The following is a 20816-nucleotide window of genomic DNA, read 5'->3' as shown; positions in this document are numbered from 1 at the left end:
TTAGTTTATCTTGACATCTGAAACATATTTAAGAATCGCAGGTGTCGGAGATAACAAAGAAAAATATCTCACATTGTCTCGTGTGTTCATTTTTGGATATGGAATAAGACTTATCAAACCACTTTAAATTATATTTGTTGTGTGCTTGTCTATCATTTTCAGTGTGAGTGATGATGTCCCTTCCAATTACTGTCAATCATTTGACGTTCGACTGGTTTTCGACCACTTATATCCTAATAATCATCCAGTTTATTTTATGCACCGCATTTCTTAGTTACTAATGCGCAGTTGAATAATACTTATCAAGGCACATAACTATCTGCCAGGATATACAAAGAAAATGATAGATGTTTTACCTGCCCGCTCATTTTTTTCAACTGTCACTTCCAATTGTTTCAACTTTTGAATAGTTTCTTCCTGATGCTTTCCCACTTGTTCTTTGACTGACGAGAGTTCGGACTTGATATCAAACATGTTCTTTTCTACTACACATTGTTTACTTCTTAGTTCAATAATATTCTTTTCATTGGATCCCACTACACCTAAAATGTCTTTGTCCTTGATGTCATTACTTCTAAGGAAAACGACTATCTTGTCAGTCTCATTCATCAGCTGAAAACAATGCAAATACATTTATTTAATTAGTTACAAGTCACAGAAGAATTACACAAAGATTATGGATAAATATACAACACAAACTACAGCTACTGCAGCATCTAGAATTGTGTCTTATTTTCTTTCTTCATAATTCTCACTGAAACTGAAGGATTTTGCCTCTTGCCTCTTATTCTTTAAATATACTTTGTCATACACTGTACTTAACACCTCTATAAAAATATTTCCATCAAAGTTTTCGTGTAAAACTCCGAGTTTATGTTTCTATCCCTAAAGGAAACTTTATCTACAATGTGCTTAATACATCCCTAAAATATATTCTATCAATATTTTCTTTGTACGAATTAAATTTGGAATGTATGTTTCAGATACCAAATTCGTTAAATTAAAGTGTATTCATTGCACAACCAGAAAAGGACTGCAATTTTGAGACCCGTGGTGATGGGTGCCATAAGTCCACAAAACTCCATCTAAGGCAGATTTGTTTTGAGTGATCCTTCGATCAATGTAATAGCAACGACATGTTTATCATCTCAACGCTTTTCACAAAAGCATTGGTGTTTGTTGCATCTTCGCTTTCATTACTCCGTCCTTCCGTAGTTACGCGAATTCCTGCAGTTTTTATACGAAAATGCACGATATAAGATGAAATATTTCCTTCAAGATACAAACTTATGCAAAAGGCATTTTGTTTAAAACTATGTTCCAGCACTCGTTTGACGCGAAGGGAGAGCATAAATATATAGTAACAATAACAGTACGTGACTATAGAGATGTCTAATCCCAGTTTTGCCTTGGCGAGCCTCACCACGTACAATCCGATCAAAACATGTGTTGTCGCAAACTAGAATTCTTAACGTAAAACGTTGGTAATTTTTATCTCACAGGTGATACTGAAAAAAAAGTTTATAGTTTTTACGTACTAGAGTTAAAAGATCGAATAAAGTTCTAGTTTCACTGGAAATCAGTCACGAGTCATTTCCTCTTTCTTTATCAGCTCAGCGTCTCACCTTCAGTAGCCGTTGTCTGTGGTTGAACTAAAATAATTGGCTCCGTGTTTCATCTTTGTGTCATCAGGGCTATATGGGTTAAGGATTAGGGACATATTGACTGAAGCTCGACTGTCGGGTAGTATTCAAGTAAGAAAGCAGTGTTCGTGTCGTACCTCTGCCAGTAAGTCTTTGCTTGGGTTACATAGTAATCTCGAGTGCGGGGAAAGGGTATGGTAGAGCATTAAATGGCAATGATTCAAAACATTTTTGTAAAGAAGAATTGTTTTACTCCGTTAATATTTGACACAGACTATAATAACTAAGGTTGAAAGAAATTGCGTTACGTGCTATTTCTTTCTTACATCTAATCAATTTCACACCAATGGAAATATCAGTGGTCCAGAAGTAGCTGACTAAATGTGTAAATAGCGGTGCTGACTTTAATAAAAGTTACTTCGAAATTTATTTAAAACTTCTTGCTTTCTTATTCACGATGAACAAATGTCACACATATACAGACAGTAAGAAAGACAGACACTTTGATCTCCCTTTACTTTATCTTCAAGACAATTCATTGTTGGAGTGTGTGTAAATTCAAAGATTTTTGTGAATTGTGATAATTTTGTTTCATCCAGAGTTGTAATATAACTTCCTGTACAATTACAGAAATCCGGTCCTGAAATTTATGAAAACTTTGATTAAAATAGCTTAATATTGTATTGGTCATATTCAGTCGCGGTTATTTTGGTGTCGAAAGTTATTGAAGTAAAAGATAAATAATGTTTGGATTTACAATACATTCAGTGCATTATTAAAAACACTATACAACACAAAGTAGCATTTATAAGTTCCGTTTATCAATGAAAAGAATAAAGCCTTTCACATAAATATTAATGAATTTATTATCATGTTTATCTTCCTCTTGATAAAATGTTATGATTCTTGAAGCTTTTATCTTTGTGTGCTATTGTTAAGAAAACCATTCCGGTTCGCAGAGTTGTGTACGTTCTGTTTATCTCTTCTCTATATCAAATTTCTCCGTTTCTATATTTACCTTTCTCCTTTTATAGCCTTTTCTACGGAAAACGACTGAACACCATGCAGAGCTGGATGATATTAATGGCATAGCAGAGTTATTATCCTTATTGTCGATTATCTCATCTAGTCCCCTTGTAATTCATCTTTAATCCGCCCAGTACCCCACTTTGCTTCACGATTCTCAATATCATACAGTGATTGCATGGAGTGCTCGTATTCTGGAGTCAGCAAATAGATAACAGTCGATCCAGTAGCTTTCCAATCACAGAGTACCATCCACTTTATATCTTTGTTTATTCTTTATTTGTTCTTTCTATCATTCTACAATTCACAACACTATGCACCTATATATATCACTGTTAGTTTCGTTTCTATATATAATCCTCTCTCTCTCTCTCTCTCTCTCTGTTATCCAATAACTCCAAAGCTCTAGCAGTAGCAGTTTCTGTGAGAAAAACCAAACAATCTAATCGTCTAATGCATAGTCTATTACTGTTCGTCCCTTTGGTTTCACTCATTTCTCCCCCTTCTGTAAGGATGGTCACACTATGCGCATTGGTGACCACGAATCGTGTATTCTCAATAGCGGGGCCGGATTATCCATAGGGCAAAGTTGGCAACGTTCCCAGGGCCCCCGAGGCTCAAACGGCCCAGCATATCATTGTTTGATTTAACAGGCAGGGCCATCGAGGCTCAAAGGGTCCTGCATATTATCATCTGATTTCACAGTCAGTTTTCTTAATAGTACTGTAACCTTATATATAGACAAGGCAGGATAGCTATGGGTCCTTATGTTGGCTGTACCCAGGGCTCCAAAGGCCTTAATCCGGCCCTGCTCAATAGCGATACACTCATCCGAACGGGATTTCATTGTAAAATAAAGCCACGGTACGTTATTATTATTATTATTCAAGTAAGCCTTTTTTAGATATGTCCTGCACATTTTACACGTTTTCGATTTTATTAACATTTAAGGTGCAACAAATTATATATATATATATATATATATATATATATATATATATATATATATATATATATATATATATATATATATATATATATATATATATATATATATATTAATGCAATTAATACTATCATACAGGTTAGAGAATTCGAATTCGTACTCTACGGAGATTTCTACCCAGGTCTGCGGGTAAACGGCACCCATCGCCTTGCCTGCACACACAAGCCCATATTCCCTCACCAAAAAATGATGTTACTCAATCGGTGTTATATGCACTCGTGTGTAGTAGACACACTCGCATGACGACCTAGTAATTAATTCTCATGTATCTACACAGTCATTCCGGGTTCCTATGAAGGAAATCGAGGTATACAGAATTAATTACAGAGAATTATACACCAGACAACGTAACGTGCTATCCAGGGAATCCAGGGATATATATATATATATATATATATATATATATATATATATATATATATATATATATAGTATGTACGCTGTATCAATGATGTACCTCGAGATGTATACATTTTTCATTAAAAGGAAACGGGGCTTGCCCGAGTTTACTTTTAATGAAAAATTTATACAACGAGTGGTATATCATTGATACAGCGTACATACTGTACATATATTTTATTTATACCACATCAAAGTTTTCATTTTATATGGGAGATAAAACTGACGGCCACAAACATTGCACTTTAGGGGAGTGAACTCTTAACAACCCCCTCGCATGTACATACGCTCAAAAAAGAAGTTCTCTAGTGATTCATAATTTCCTGTAAACTGCATTCATATTAATTCCTATGTGTTTCCTTTAGCAATATTAAATGAAATGAAAACACAAGGTGATAGTTATCATTCGAAATATTTTTCATAATGCGCATGCAAACATTGAATTTGCAGCGTTCGTTGTCATGAACAGTAACAGGGCGGCCATTTGAATCTATAGCAACAGTACGATTCGAGCCAGAAACATGAAAATAATGAAGGAACAATAGGTAATTAAACAATTTAACCTTAACCACATTTCATTGATATCGTTTATGTCCATATTTCGCTATTCCTACTGAATGTCACTGTCACTTTCAATAATTCTCGTACGATTCCGCTGTGTGGGCCCTGTTTGAGAATTGGCCTGTTGAAAGAAGTTGACCCAGTTAGGGATCTCGTTCAAGTTTTGCGGGCGGTTCATAACAAATCACAGGCACTTGATTATGGGGTAAACTAATGTGTACACTCACTATATAATGAGTGTACACATTAGTTTACCCCAGAATCAAGTGCCTGTGTAACAAATGTATTTTGTACGGTGATGTTTGATCCGTAGAATGGGTTGCTTATAATCTGATTCTGCTGAATATTACACGTTTGGGAACTTGATAGTGTTGGGCGCAATATAGAAAGGATCTTCACGTTGACAGTCTGTTGCTGTGAAGTTGGAAATTTCTTTGTTGTGGGGGTAGGGGCTGACAGCATCATTACCTGGGTGGCCGGTGTTGCTCAGGTAATTTGAGTACGTCTGTTGTTGTTTTTCACTAATGTTTGAGTAGCTGTTTATAGACTGTACGTTTTTGTGGCCTGAAATTTGCACGATATCAGCTGGGGTAATGTTTTTGTCTCTTAACTTCTGAATTAAGTACTTTTGGTTACTTTTGTTTGTTAATTTCTTTCTTTCTGTAATATTTGCCTTTTCTTTCATTTTTTCATGATGCATCCAAGTTTGTAAATTCCAACGACTTGTTTCCTAAACCATTTTGGGTTTGTCGCTGAGACTGGCATAGTGTTGGGCGCAATATAGAAAGGATATTCACGCTGACAAAAGTCTGCTGGTCTTCGCTCAGCATACCGTTTGTAGATAGCAAGTGGATCTCTCTCTTTGTTGTTTTTGTTTTCATACATCTTAGGATTAATATCCTTGATGTCCTTGACATTGTCTCCTATTCTTGTTTTTGTCTGCCTTTCATTGAGTTCAAGATACTCGAGGCCATTCACATCTTTCTTTAGTGTAACATCCCCCCCCCCCCATTTCAGATTGTAATGTTCAGTCACTTCCCTCAAACCAAATGCACAGAGTTGTTAAACCACAATATGTTAACAATGGCTTCAGGTGTTTCCATCCCCATTAGTTTTTTACTATACAAGGCATTTATTTCTTCGTCTGTGATCGGTTAACTCCGATTTGGTTTATTTCCTTTTCTTTTAGATTTTAAACCTTTTTGCTTAGCCAGAAGAGCTTCCCTTGTTAATGCAAATTTTTTGTATGTTCCTCTCACTTTTTGTACTTGCATATTTCTTGATTTCAAGGTGGCGATCAAAATGGAGCTGAAGATGCTCCTTAAGCTGTTCGGTTCAAACTCAGATCCATCTTTTCTCCTAACACTGAGTATAAAACCAGCCGGGTGCTGATCCGATTCAGATGGGTGTATCTTGTGTAAATTTCTGAAGTCATTTTTTGACTGCAAGAATTCTGTCACTAGCCTTACATCAAAAAGTGTCTTGTTTAAAGTGTTTGTATTCTGCTTACTTTCTATAAATTTCAGTATATCATCAGGCTCATGGTGTACAAATCTGTCTTCCTTAACACAATGATCATTTTCACTTACAAATGTCTCAGCCATGTCTCTATCAAACTCTCCAATTAACTAACAGTTTAGTAGACTAAATGTTGCTTCATCATCTTGCTCCTTATCTGATGTCATTGTTTTATTTTTCCCACAGAGTTACAGTTTTTGATTTTTGCCAGAGGGAGAGACTGGAAACAGCAGTGTTGACAGAGATGACAGCAGACGACACAGGGTGGAGCTCAAAAATATTTATTTCCTGGATTGAGTATGGTTGTGTTTTTGTATTAAAATGTTAGTTTCTATAAAAAAAATATTTTACAAGAAAATCATTTTGTTGTCATTTTTTTTCCTTTTTAAATGTAATATTCCAAGAAATTCATATCCATGTTTAGATAATATAATAGCTATAAAAACATGTTCATAATGCGTATTCATACGCCATGGGAAAATCACAATTTGATATACCAATACCACTGATATATCAAGTTGCTTTATACCAACACTTCAAAGGCCATGTTATGTTTAATGTATGTGGTATATATATATATATATATATATATATATATATATATATATATATATATATATATATATAACTGTGCATGTGTCATCTATCATCTCTATCATCTTGTAGCTTATTTATTTTCAATTTTGATACTATTCAAGTAGCAAATAAAAAATTAACAGTATGCAGACGTAGGCCGAGAGAGCATTCATTATGTTATCATTTTTAAGGCACGGACTCTGATACTGTTAACTCTGTTAATGTTAACCCGAAATTAAAATACAAACCCTACGCAACAGTGAGTTCATGAACATTAATTATGGAAAATTACGAACCTCTATCAAGATACATTTCACATCTTTCAAATCTTTCTCCAATTTTTCAGTTTTCATTCTCGTGTCGCTTGTGTCATCCTTAGTTTTCTGTGCCTGCATGGACAGCTGACTCTGTGTTTCTTGCAGACCTGCCATTTGGTTCTTAACTGCTTCAATGTCACACTCTAGCAGTGTCACAATGTTCATCAGTACTCTAGTTTCCAAGTCTTGGAAATTTATGCTGATTTCTTCTGTCTTTAACTGGATTGTAACAAAATGTACAAAAAGTAGTATCGTTAATATGTACTATTTTAGTGAACCTTGAATTCTCATGTTGTCTCTAAGTCTTAATTTACCTAACATTATTAACGGAATCCTTGTTTTTCCGTGTTTTTCCTGGCAGTGAAAAATGTTCACAAGATTTCGTGACAAAGCGAGCTGTAAAGATGCTAAAACAATGTGACGAAGACATCAATCTATATCTTTGGCGGCACCTTACGTAATTATCTTATATAAATTACCTTGCCTGCAAAGTTTATATCGTTAAACATACCAAACCATATATAAAATGTTGATTTGATTAATTCATTTAACACGAAATCTATGTATATATTATTTTTAATTAACAAACACTCGTTTTTACCACTCATGCTGTATATTTTAGGAGGCATGTTGCTGTGGAGTTTCCGTAAAGGATTATGTACACGCTCTGCCAAATCGAGACAAATAATGATTTTAATTGCATGAAAAAAGTTAAGTATGCCGAAAATAATAAAGTATGAACTCTTTTTGTTTGGGGGATTCATTAATAGACTTCAAAATTACCATGCATAGATCGGTGTGGACTGTGCCTTGCAGACTTAGATCTATTGCAAGCTGTGACATCATGTCTATCCAATTGTCTCTGTCTGTGTCTTGAACTTTGAAACTCCCTGTGTGATATAATGTGTTCCGCACATCAATCAGCTGTAACAAATTTAAAAGTTTTCATTAAAGGGCCTTTTGTATTTCATGGTCATGCTTATATGACAATAAATATTATAAGCACATATAATAACAAAAAGAAATTATATAAGTATATTTAAGTTAAAGAAACTTTAATTGCGCATTGTCCGATATATCAACATGTGATTTTTGAAGAAAAAAAACATAGCTGTCAAGAATACAGTGTTAAGCAATTTAGATCTATCATCATCAAACCAGACAGCTCCTCGTGAATCATAGGGCCTTATCAACACGTCTACATCGCACATAATTGTTTTGCAGCCACTTGACTTCTCACCAGGTGGTTCTAGTGATCTTGTTCTATTCCTCAGTGGAACCTGACCAATGGATTCCTATTTCGTTTTTCTTTAACGTTACTAACATTATCCAATCAACCAACATGAAGATAATCATTGGTTATATGAGGCAGCTTATGTTTTGACTCGGAAAGCTTCCCATTTTGAAAAGCGCTCCAAGCTGCATCATATGTACACCTGCCAAATGAGGTGAGTGAACACGGTAGTATGCCAAAGTTCTGAGGAGTTTCAAGATAATGTTTCCATCATACCCTATCAAAGCCATTTCAGAAGTCTAAAAGGTTTCATGACAGAGGTGAATGTCATTCTAGTGGCTATGCAATGATGATCCTGCCTGTATTTATGTATGCATGCATGCATACATGTATGTATGTATGTATGTATGTATGTATGTATGTATGTATGTATGTATGTATGTATTTGTAAAACTTTCTGTAAATCCAGCTTCTTCGGGGCTGAGTCTGTCGTTTTGCATTCTTCGTTAGTTTTTCAAGGATGATGTGGATCAGGAATTCCATTGGTACCGACAGTAGCACGCTTCGACGTCAGTGCCTGCATTATCCCAGGTTTCCTTTCATTGGTATATTTATCTATCCTGTTTCCCAGATTATTAAAAGCCGAATGTGTTACTGGATGTATTCCATCAGATCCTGCTGCCTTTCCATTTTTCAACTCTTTAGTGCTTTGTTAATTTCCATCGTGTTTGGAGGGCTGATGTTTAAACTGAGCATCACATTAGCGGGTGGTATTTCAGGATTTTTTATCAGTTGGCTTCGAGCACTTGAGCGGTTTTTGAGAAAGAGAGTTTATATTACCTCGTAGTGGATCTTTGTGTCTTTCGTGCCAGCAGCTGCTTCTACTTCTGTTGCTAATTCAACACAGAACTCTCTTCTGCCTTTCATGTCAATTAATATTTGGTTAAGGAGTCATGATGAACTCTCGATTTTCATTTAGTTCCCCATAACTATGGAGTTCCATGATCATTCTTTTTCCGTGACGTCTTCACCAACGTTTTCTTTTATATCTCCCATTACCATCTTTGTATCTCTTTGGAGCCCGATCTCGTACGTCTAGCAATCTTTCACAGTAGCCACTCAACTCGTTACATGTTGCCTTGTTGTGGGGGCATACCAATTGATGCAACCTTTCTCTTCTTTGAGTTAAACCATGTAATCATAATCCGCAGTTTAAATGGTCTGTATTCTCTCATGGCATTGACAGTATTCAAAACATCATGATGATCACTCAGTCCGTGTGGTCGTCTTCTGTGAGTAGTGTAGTGGGATACAGTAGAGCAAATGAGAACATATAAGGCAAAATGGGGTTGCACCGTGGGGCAAAGAGGATTTTAACATGGGGGTTGTACCGTAGGGCAAATGAGAACAAAGAAGTAAAAACACCCTGGGACACTATGGGGCAAAAATTTATAGGGCATATGAGAACAAAGAAGGAAAAATACCCTGGGACTACATAGGACACAAAATGAAATTGAACACGGGGAATATTGGGTCTGTTTACCAGTGGAGTCTGTATAGCGTCTGACGTCACGGTAGGTGGAGATTGGTAACAATGTGGCAACTAGGGGAAGGTGACGTCACAGTACTGAGCAAAGAGCGGGGTGTACAGAGATAACACAGGCAAGAGACAAACACTTATACAACATTTTAAAAAACTGGGGAGGGGAAGGCATGAAAGCCATTTCTTTTCGAGACATATGAGTGGCCCTAAAAAGGGCCTTTGGGTTCTTCTATTTTCTTAAATTCTTCAACCATCTTCTGACTTTCTCCATCATTCCTTTCTTCTTCTTCTTTGTCTCTGGCTTCCATTCGGGATAGCCCATGGCTCGAAATTTCTCTTGTATTCTGATCCAGTTGTTATTCATTTGGTCAAAGGCCTCTTTCTTCTTTAAGTTTTCCTTGTCCTTTCTTTCTTTACTCCATTTTTCTTTTATCTTCTTAACTTCTACTTCCATCTCCTTTCTCATAAGTTCTTCAGCTTTCTTGAACTTGTCCAGACCCCTTTTGACAAATGGCCACTCTGACCATTGCACCATACCTTCCAAAAAACACCTTACTTCGATAAGAGCCAGTTGTAACGTTCCTACTCTGACATAGGGTGGATTAATCAATCCTCTCAACTTCTTCACTTCTTCTATTATCTCCTCTATCTTCTCCCTGACTACTTTTAGTTTGTTAGCAAAGTCCAGGGTGTTTCTTATCCTCCATTCTCTTTCAATTCTTTCCACTACATATTCAGCATCTATCATCCAATTGTAACTGTCCTTCAAGTTGTTGAACAGGTCTGAAGCTGCTGCCATCTTGTTCTTTCGGTTATTCCGTAGAATGGCGCGAATGATTCTTTCTTTCTTTCTTTACTTAAATTAAAGTGGTGTGCGTCTATTGAGACATTTACCACTGGTTAATGCCAACACAGTTGGCTTTTTATTTACTCCTGGGGGGAGGAATAAGTGCCGCTTCCCCCAGGCTTTAATGTGTTCATAGAACACTTATTAATTGGGCCGTCAGATCGAGGCACTATTATGTGCCTAGCGATCGGAGTGTATGGCCAAGTTGAGTGGGATTGGACCCAACACACACTCAGTTTTCAGTTGCTTTGTTTTGCGACTAGGGGGACTGGACCGATCCTACGGTCGCATTTACTGTTGTATGGCGTGCACTGCACGGATGGTATTGGTGTATGTTCGTGGTGAAGGAGGCAAGACCGATGCTCGGGAGGAGGTACCATGGCACAGGTTGGTAGTGCTTGACATCCGGGTATCCTTTGTCTAATTTGCGTCTTAATGGATTTTTGAAAAAGTAGCTCTGTGCTGTTGTTATCAGGGAGTGGTTAGAGTAAGGTTATTAAGAGTCTAGTTTGACAGCTATGGTTGTGTTAGTTGCCACTTGATGTGGCGGGCCTAGCTGGTATTGGGTTGTATTGGTCCTTATTTTGCTGGTGGGAGCGTGGTGGTATGGTTACTTGAGGTCCTATGTTCTAATTTGAGTTAGTTTGCAGCCTTATGCTGCCGGGCCTATTAGTCTTTGGATTTTTCGACTACCTCATATGTACTAATTTGGGGTCTTGCGGCCTAGATCGAGTTTGTTTTGCAGCCTTGTGCTGCCGGACCTGGTAGTCTTGGGCTTTTGACTACCTTATGTGTTCTTAATTAGTGGCCTGCCGCCTAGTTCTAGTTTGTTGCAGCCTTGTGCTGCCGGACCTGATAGTCTTTGGGCTTTTAGACTACCTTATATGATCTAGTCATATCCTATGTTGCGGGCGGCCCTGATGGTTTGGGTTCTAGACCACCTTTTACGTACTTAATCGGGGTCGTGCCTATATTGATAATTTATGAGGCTGTCTCCTAGGTAACGGTGTTAGTTATTCGGTAGAGTTATGTTGTTAGCTGGACGTTGTTAGAGATTGTTATGATAGATATATATAATATATAATTGTGATACCTAGTATTTGTTTAATGCGATCTTCATGATTTAATTTGCCAGGCTGTATCTGTATTTATTTTTATCCCAGATAGATGTCCTAGCCTATTACTCGGGTCCCTAATTATTTGTCCTGGATCTTTTTGTGATTTTGTTTGACATGATGATTTGCAAAATTGATATCTCCTATGTTTAATTTATTAGTCAGGTAATCATGAAAAGGGCTGTTTTTTAAACTTCAAATGCACCTAGTTAATGCCTGCATCTTCCAGGCCGAGCACTGCACACGCCTCTTCTGCTCTAATCTCCTTCCAAATTCACCCTTGTGGCTGGGAGCGCAGAGGCGGGTTGAGTGGTTTAACTATCCCACTCCTCCGTTTGGGGAATAGTGAACACTTGTTGTTCCCTCTGCCTTCTTTGCCTTCTTTGCCACACTCGAGGATGAACTGGTCTCATTGCCTCCTGTGGGAGCTCTACTGGTTGTTGTTGTTGTTGTTGTTGTGGCTGTGGTTGTGGCTGTCTTGTTGATGCTGGTGCTACATATGGAGACGTCCTTACCATGGGCTTTATTTCATCTTTTTGTCTCATGATAAGGTGAGGCAAAATGGTTCTCTTCTTTTCCTCCTCTTCTTTAATTTTCCTCTTCTCCTCTTCCTCCTCTATCCTGGCTTCCTCTTCTATCGCCTCCATGGCCAGCTCATCCAACAGTCTTCGTGCATACTCCAGATGCATTTCAAGTTCGATCAGTTTAGCGATTCTGCTACTCATCTTCTTTAAATTGTCTCGTTGACAATGGGTAGCCAGACTGACGAGTATTTCCTATAATAACGTTAAGCACGGATGTGAAGGAAAATATCCCCTGATAACCAAACTTACATTATCACTAAAACAGCGCGGACCTAAAAGAAACACTCGCTCACTTTTTTGTACTGACAATCAATATTTTAAAATTTTTGACAAGCGACGGAACAAAGGACTTGAGTTACACTTTTTAACCAAGATAAAGAAGTAATCTGCTTATAGACTCACTTCTATTTTTTCTACCTTACTAACGTACCATTGGCAATCGAATGATTATTTCTTTTCTAAAGTATTGGGTAGCCCTGAAAATGGCTGTTTTTTGTGAACGAGGAGCTATGGTAATCTTTTATGGCCTAAGATTGCGAACTCGTCTGGCAGCAGGCTTTCACACAGGATAGGGTCTGCTTCTTCGGAAAGAGAAGGAGAACTCTTTGGTGTCGACACGGCAGTCGACAAAACCTCTGTCGGGTTCCTGCTGCTGCTCCGTTTGCTGATTCTGAAGTCTGCACTTCTCCGTCCATTCTTCTTTCTCCTTCTTGATTTCCTCTCTGAAGAGCTCTTCTATCAGGTCTTCAGTGACTTTCAAGTTTCTGACATTCTCTATCTCTTCAGTTCTAGGCATCAGGCTTGTCATGACACCTGGCTAATCTTGTGCACATCTTCGTAGGAAGATGAGTCAACAATTGATGATCAGACTGGAGACTGCCCCATTTTTATTGTAAAAGCGCGGACGCGAAGGAAAACATCCCTAAGAGTCGGAACGCTAAATTAGTTCGATTTGACGGATAGAGTGAAGTCAAAGAGCATGGTTCATGATACCCATGGCAAACAAACGACATCTTTTTTATCTTCAAAACAACATTTTTATTCAAATAACTCACAACTAACAATGAGCAATTTTTAAAAAAAATTAACAATTCAATTCAGCAATAAATATTTTTTCAATAACCATCTATTTTGGACAAGGTTGACAACGTTGTGAATTAAATTGTTATTTCCAATGTTGGAAGTCATTGGGCCATCGATTTACACTACGTTTTTTAGCTATAGGTAAAGGATAACCATAATAGTCATAAAACCATTTATCTACTTTCTCATCGTTTCTAGAAGAATGACGATCAAAATAGGCCACTAAATGTTCTAAAGAATATCCCAGCTGGGTTGATGCAGAAAATACACACAATATTGTCAACACACCATTGAATCTGTACCTTGTAATTCACATTATTGAATCGGGTGGTCTGAGCATTTCTTCTAATAAAGTCAATGATATCGTCTTCCAAAGGAGGCAATCCATACGAATCAAAATATTCCACACATCCTTCTTGACGAAAGTAGACGGCTACCCAGTGGATTCCTGGGAGATGGCTGTCGTCCGTGTTGATGACATAAGCTTGATGGTCTTGAGGTTTGCAATAAGGCAGTTAATCTTTAGCTCACACGACAGGATTCCAAGAAGCAGTGTACGAACTGTGGTTCAAAAGGTAATAAAGTTTCCAGGTATCCATGTTTGTATTGTTTTCATTTCTTGCTTTTTTTCTCTTCACAGGTAATGATAAGTGATCAATTCAATCCTGACTTTCTCTTGGAAAATGTCTGACAAGTAAACGGTTATTAGCTCCGACTTCGTGCCCTGGTCCAAGAGAGTTTCGATGCGACGGATCTCTAGAGGAGTTAATGGAGGCCAAGAATGTTCACGCAAGTCTTTACAACACTGATGAAACACGGCTTCTTCGAGATGAGACCCCAAGCTTTGTCCAGATACTCGTCCAATTTTTCTTCTTGACTCAGCGTCAGACAATTATCGTGTTGAATTTGACTGGGATGATCGTTTTGACATCCATAGCAATCTTTCTTGATCAACTGCGTAAATTTTTCGGCCAAGTGCTTGGCAAAACAGGAGACTAAATGCTGTTCTTGTTCTGGTCATCTCGACTTTATCACTATCCTTTTCGTCTTTGTCATGGGATTCTCCTTCCACGGTCTCCTTACATTCTATGACCAAAGATTATCCACTATGTAAAGAGAGATAACAGTCTTCCATGGCTTAAAATAGTCTAGAATGACTTCTCTCAAACTTTTGATTTCTATGGTACTATCGAATTCTGTATACAGGATGATGTTCACCGTTTCGTCTCGGACTTTAATTTGATTAAACTGAAGTTCCACACAAATCTGACCTGAGTTTATAGCGTGAGTAACTGTCCATGGAACAGATGATCTTCTATCATGGAATACTGATTCCTGGGAATGGTGAAAGTTTTTACTTCCACACTTCGGATCGAATACTTGGCGGTCGTTCTGCTCAAAGTGTGACTGATGTCGTTTCCCACTTTAGGTAACACTTCCACGCGTTGCACGTAGAGTCTGGCTTCTTGGATAATAGTTCTGTAATCTGCAGTAGCAGCCATCAAATGGAAAGCGGCACTGCTACGATTCAGTCTCAGGCGGACAACCACACCGTTCAGAAAATACTTCTCTTGCAACCACATGTCCAAATGTAAACGATCCATTAGTTCTAAACTACGACTTAGTTTGATTTTTTCTACACGTCCAGTAAATCCCTTTATTTTCATCATCTGTTTCGTTAAATTTGCCTCCCGTGTCAGGTTTCCACACCACGCAGGCATCCAGATGGGTGTTTTTAGCCTCTGTTCCGTACGTTAAGAGATTTTCCAGGTACGCTCGGTAAAGGTAAGTATCCTTGCTGCTGCTTACCAGTTTGTTATTAAAGTACAAGTTCGCTAAACAAGGAATGCATGAAATTGTTAACAGGAGCTACTACCTCACCGTCCCTTAGATTGGGACCGTCCGTTGATGTCTCTTCCACTTTGACTTTCAGGTACAAGTAACTGCTATTCACATCAATATAATCTTCGGGCTGTCCTTTGATTTCAAACTCGATGGGAGCTGAGGCAGACAAAGAGGAAACAGGATTCAATTCGACCCATTGGGATTCTTGCATCGTCATCATGGTGAGTGGCATGGAAAACAGATCTAGTTCCGACTTGGAACAGGTGCAAGACTTTCGCTGCATAATTTTTTCTGTCTCTCTGTGATTTAATAATCAAAAAACGTCAAAGTCTCGGACGGTTCTTCTTTTCTTTGTCTTTCGAGCTTTAGGTGTATGAAGTCTTGTGAAGGGTGTTTTATTCTTCGTCTCTTTCTGCCTTGTCCTTGCTGTGGAGCCATGGAAGCGGCATCTTTCAAGGCGCGCAATCCTCGTGTCACCATCGGTTTCAACATAGGAGCCACAGAACGAAAGGCTGATTTCAACATATCTCCTAAACCATGTCATCGCTGTCGAGCGACGCCTCTGTACACTGGATACATGAATTACAATTCGTTAGAGAACCGTTTTCGAAAATGGAGTTTCACCGTGACTTTCCCTTTGGTGAATGAAATATTTTGTCCCAGATATTCTTTTATAGCAATGTTGACAGTGTCCAAATAAGACTTGCTGTCGGGTAAATAGTGAGGATGTACAAATTCGCGGTGAACGTGATAAGTGTTTCCACCTTCCTCGTCAGCGTTCGTGGCAGAATCCACTTTGAAAGGAATGACACGCAGTAACGGTACGGAGGTGTGTCCCACCACGTTATACTCCACCACATCGGAATACACAAAAATCAAATCAGTCCTTGGCTCAATTCTACTAGGGAACGAAAAACTTGGCAAAAGAATCGTTGTCCGAATTGACTGCTATTTCGCCTTTTACATCTACTTTCTTCCTCATCTCCATGTCCCCGCCGAACATGTCAAACAATTCAGGACAAAATAAAATGGAAAACACTTTGCTCCCCTCAGGAAATTTCATCAGGAGGCGACGAACTACTTTATGAAAAACTTCTCTTATCTCTTCTTCCTCAGGCTTTCTTGGGCTGAAGTCTTTCATGACCACTGGGGATGGTAGTGGTGGTAGTGGTAGTGTGGGGGATGGACTTTTCCTCAAGGTGATAAGTGTTTCCACCTTCCTCGTCAGCGTTCGTGGCAAAATCCACTTTGAAAGGAATGACACGCAGTAACGGTACGGAGGTGTGTCCAACTACATTGTACTCCACCACATTGGAGTACACCAAGATCAAATTCAGTCCTTGGTTCAGTTCTACTGGGGAACGAAAGAACTTGGCAAAAGAATTGTTGTCGGAAATGACTGGTAATTCGTTTCTCCTGATCATTTTCATTCTCATCTCCATGTCCCCACCCAGCATGTCAAACAATTCAGGACAAAATAAAATGGACAACACTTTGACCCCCTCAGGAAATTTCATCAGGAAGCGACGAGCTACTTTGTAGTCCACCAGGGTGACACTTTTTTGACATTCTCTAAAGTTTTAAGAAACACGACATTAAACCTGGATGTAATGGTGCTCACCAAGTGTTGTCCACTAAAATAATAGCCTGGGGGAATGATCAAGTGATAGGTCGACTTTTGAGTTTCTGAGTTATGTGTTTTCTTATCATATTTTACATGGATATTCATGTGCTGTTGCATTTGCTCGTCATGAACTTCCACTGAAAAAGTTTTTGATTTGGAAGGACATTGAGGACTTGTGTCGGGTGAATGATTTCCACCAAAGCCACTTCCCAATGGGCTTCGTGATCTAATTGGATGGCCTGAGGTAATTTGGCCGTGTAACAGCACAAAGTGTTGTGGGGAAATACCTCCATGGAACTGTCGCTGGGTAAGGTTAAGTAAAATTGGTTATAGTGGCTCATAATTCCAGAGTTCTGTGGCTATCCGAGGGGTTAATGGAAGTCAGAGGCGTGTCTCCGCCCAAAATGGGGTTGTTGTTGTTGAAGTGGTACCTGGCACTATACATAAGATTCCCATTATTCCCGTTCGAGCAGAATTTCAGGGATGGATTGGGAAGAAGGTAACCGATGCAACTGCTCAATAAAATGGTCCACAATTGTTTGTCTCCTTGTAATCTCAGATTGGTAATGGCTGCACCGATGCCATAATACACCACAAAGATTTGGCAGAAAAAGACGATTTGCGTTTTAGGCACACGTTCTCCACACCACACCCACAAGGGTTGCTTTTGTAGATCTTGCAAAGAATAACTGGGTGAAGGAGTGGTCGCTGCAGTGGTAGCGTCAGTTGAGGCTATGTGAAAGGGCATGATGGTCACTTCTTTTTATAGTCGATGACTTGCGAAGCCTCGATCCAAGAATCAAAACTGGGTGGATATCCTTTACAACGCACTTTGACTTCTTTGACACGTCATTTGCCCTCTTCTCGGGTTCTGCATTCGAGAATGCTTTCGATGTCGTACGCGTCGTCGTCTTTTTTGGTTACAGGTTTTCACTCAAACAAGTAAAACGTTCCTTTCAACACTTCTCCGTTCATGTCTTCCAATTTATAGATGGCAGGATGAGGACCATGCACTCGTCCAGTGACACGAAACAATTCGGAGGTCCAGTTAGGTAAGTAACCTTTGTCAAAAGTGCGTTTGGTTTTGCCAATGCGCACCCAATCTAATACGGCCAACAATTCACCTTTCTTTGAGACAGCCACCGTCGGGGACGTACCAAATAGGCGATCAGAAGCCAGCACTTCGTTGTCGGGAGTCATATCTTGTGGGGCACGTCCAATGTTTCAATGGTAAGATTGGTTGTACGCTTGAACCAGGTGCGGTAAGATGTCACTGTACTTGGTTGTGGTGATGTGTAAAATATTTCCACATGCGTTCTTTCAAAGTGCATTGAAAACGTTCCACGATGCTGTCCTCGGTTTCGGGATTCTCGGTATTAAAAAAATGAATGTCACGTTTCTTTAATTCTTTTTAGAATGCTTGGTTCAGAAATTCAGTGCTTTTGTCAGTTTGCCATCGAAGAGGGTGACGACCGCTTTGTTTCAACACCCGTTGCAGGGCTCGATCAAACGTTTGACAAATTCGGTTTGCCTGAACCGCTAGGTCCAGAATGAGCATGTTAAAGGGATGGCGAAGATACAAAGCCTCCCAACTGGCACGATCTAAGTGTTCGTCGATAACTTTGAAAATGGAGGAAGAGGGAGCAGAGACAGCAGAGGTAGCCATAGTGCAAGGAATGTCACTTGTGACACGAAGACAGACAAGACAAAAGTTTTTATACTTGATCAGGACACGTTTAATGATTTTTTTAAAATAAACACGAAAGACTAAAATACATAAAAGCCAAAGGGTTAAGTACGACCATAAAATGCACATCAAAACGATCAAAGTGGAATAGAAACAAGTTTCTGTATAACATGTTTTGGGTAACCAAGGTGTCCTAGGGACAATGTGAAATATTCTTACAGGCTCTGCATAGGGTAATGTTACACAAGCGTCCTCCCGAAAGGGTCTTTCGGAAATGTCCACGACACTGCTGTCCTGAAGGAAGTGGTTGTCCTCGGTGAATGGTTCTTCTAACACTGTCACTAACAGAGGTTGAAAAGTGACTTTTATCCTAGGACATTGAAATGGAGGATCCAACTCTCGAGCATAATGGGCTGCTTCTTGTGTCCAAGCTTCAAAACCCCAATTTTTCCAGTCACGTACATCTGTCCAATGGGGGTGTAAGTCACAAGCTACACACGCATCGTCATGCACCTCTTCGGTACCCAAAAGTTGACGAATCTTTTTTTTCCGAAGAGGTCGAGAAGTATCTAGATGAAAACGCAAAGCTTTGAGCAAAATGAGTCTCTCGTAACCATTTTCCGGAACCACTTTCATGTTTGATTGTTTGGTAAGTACTGTACGTAAAGAGTCCACAGGGAATCGGCTGGTAAACGAAATACCAGAAAACAAGCCACTAAGATACACACCACACGTCTATCCCAATTGAATGGACACAGGTTTCGTAATAAGTGTTGGTAATCTTCCACTGCTTGAATAATGTCATTGATTTCCTTCCACGGAATCTGTTGAATCACTTTTGATAAAAGCCGTGGCATGGCGGCCTATTTTTATACCCTCCTTTTTCGGAAGCAATAAATGTACTTTCTGCCCAGAGATAATCGTTCTCCAGTAGGGAATCTAGATGCTCCAAGCACTAACCTACAGTTAAGAGTTCGTTCAGAAGTTTCCTCTTCCACTAAGATGATGTTGCGTAAAAGATTTTGGTAATCCTAGAACTCTTCTTCTGGAATTCGTTGCAGTAAGTGAATCTTAAAGTAACGAAAATCATGAACATACCGATCCTTCTCGTCCTTGAAGTGTTTAACAAGGTCTGACCACTGGAACACTTTCTCATGTATCAGTCCTCTTATATCATTCAGGTACCAGTGATTCAAACATTGTGACTTAACGGATGCAATGGTTCTTTATGTTTGAATTGTATTTTGACCAACGCTCGGTAAATGCGGTCTCTCAACTCCACAGGCAAACCACGAATGTTCTCTTGTAAAGTATCCATGATCATGTGATACTAAATTCTCTTTTGTCGGAACAATACGTGTACTGTCTGCACAGAGACGATTTTACTCCAGTAGCGAATCTAAATAGTTTAGTCACTAACTTGCCCATCACAGTTCGTTCAAAAGTTTCCATTCCTACTAAGTTGACATTATGTAAAAGAGTTTGGTAACTCTCTAACTCTTCCTCTTTAATTCGTTGCAGTAAGTCTACCTTGTAGCAAATAGAATCATCAATAACAAACCAATATTTTGAACCATGGGGTAGTTGATGAATGTCTGACCACTGGAACACTTTCTCATGAATCAGTCCTCTTATAACATCCAGGAACCAGTGGTTCAAATATCGGTGACGTAACGGATGCAATTGTTCTTTACGTTTCACTTGATTTTTGACCAACCCTTGGTAAATGCGTTCTCTCAATTCCACAGGCAAGTCACGAATGTTCTCTTGTAAAGTATCCATTCAAGGATTACTGATAACGTCCCACTAAAGGTAAATAGTGACAATTCGGTGACCATCGAGCATGTTCCATATAGCCTGAATCTTGTTGTTCCCACTGATGAAGCAACACACCACATTCGAAGCACTTGTCTTTATCCCCTTCGCCCAAGTAGAAGAATCCGGCTCTGGCTAATTCTTCGGGAGTCTGTCTTCCCAGTTATTTAGGCCATTTTCCTTTGAACGATCGAAAACGATTTTCAAAGTTGCAGTATTCAGGTAAACGCACAGGGAACGAATATCTGTCTTTCACAGGTTCGTTTTGATGATGGTAGGGTGACATCGACAAGAGTTTGCTCACGTCTGGATGACATCCGTAGGGTGGTAGACGTGAAGGTTGACATCCACATCCACAATGACACCCAGTAAAGAGTCCCCGATGACGAGTGG

At 39.0% G+C, this 20816-nt stretch overlaps 1 protein-coding gene across 1 annotated transcript in view; it reads right to left on the bottom strand.

Annotated features, from left to right (window-relative positions):
* Nucleotides 1–315: 315 nt before the first annotated feature.
* LOC149787236 (uncharacterized) overlaps nt 316–20816 on the bottom strand; it is a 30895-nt gene continuing 10394 nt past the window's right edge. The window contains exons 2-4 of the mRNA XM_089976074.1: nt 7830–7970; nt 7026–7265; nt 316–612 (exon numbers count right to left, since the gene is read on the bottom strand). Coding sequence (XP_089832200.1) covers nt 316–612; nt 7026–7265; nt 7830–7970 — 678 coding nt within the window. The remainder of the gene's footprint in view (nt 613–7025; nt 7266–7829; nt 7971–20816) is intronic.

This window comes from Sinohyriopsis cumingii, chromosome 12 (genome assembly GCF_028554795.1).
Source record: "Sinohyriopsis cumingii isolate HCF-2022 chromosome 12, ASM2855479v2, whole genome shotgun sequence".
NCBI lineage: Eukaryota > Metazoa > Mollusca > Bivalvia > Unionida > Unionidae > Sinohyriopsis > Sinohyriopsis cumingii.
Note: the sequence above shows the minus strand (reverse complement) of the source record. Positions and strands in the feature narration are given on the sequence as shown.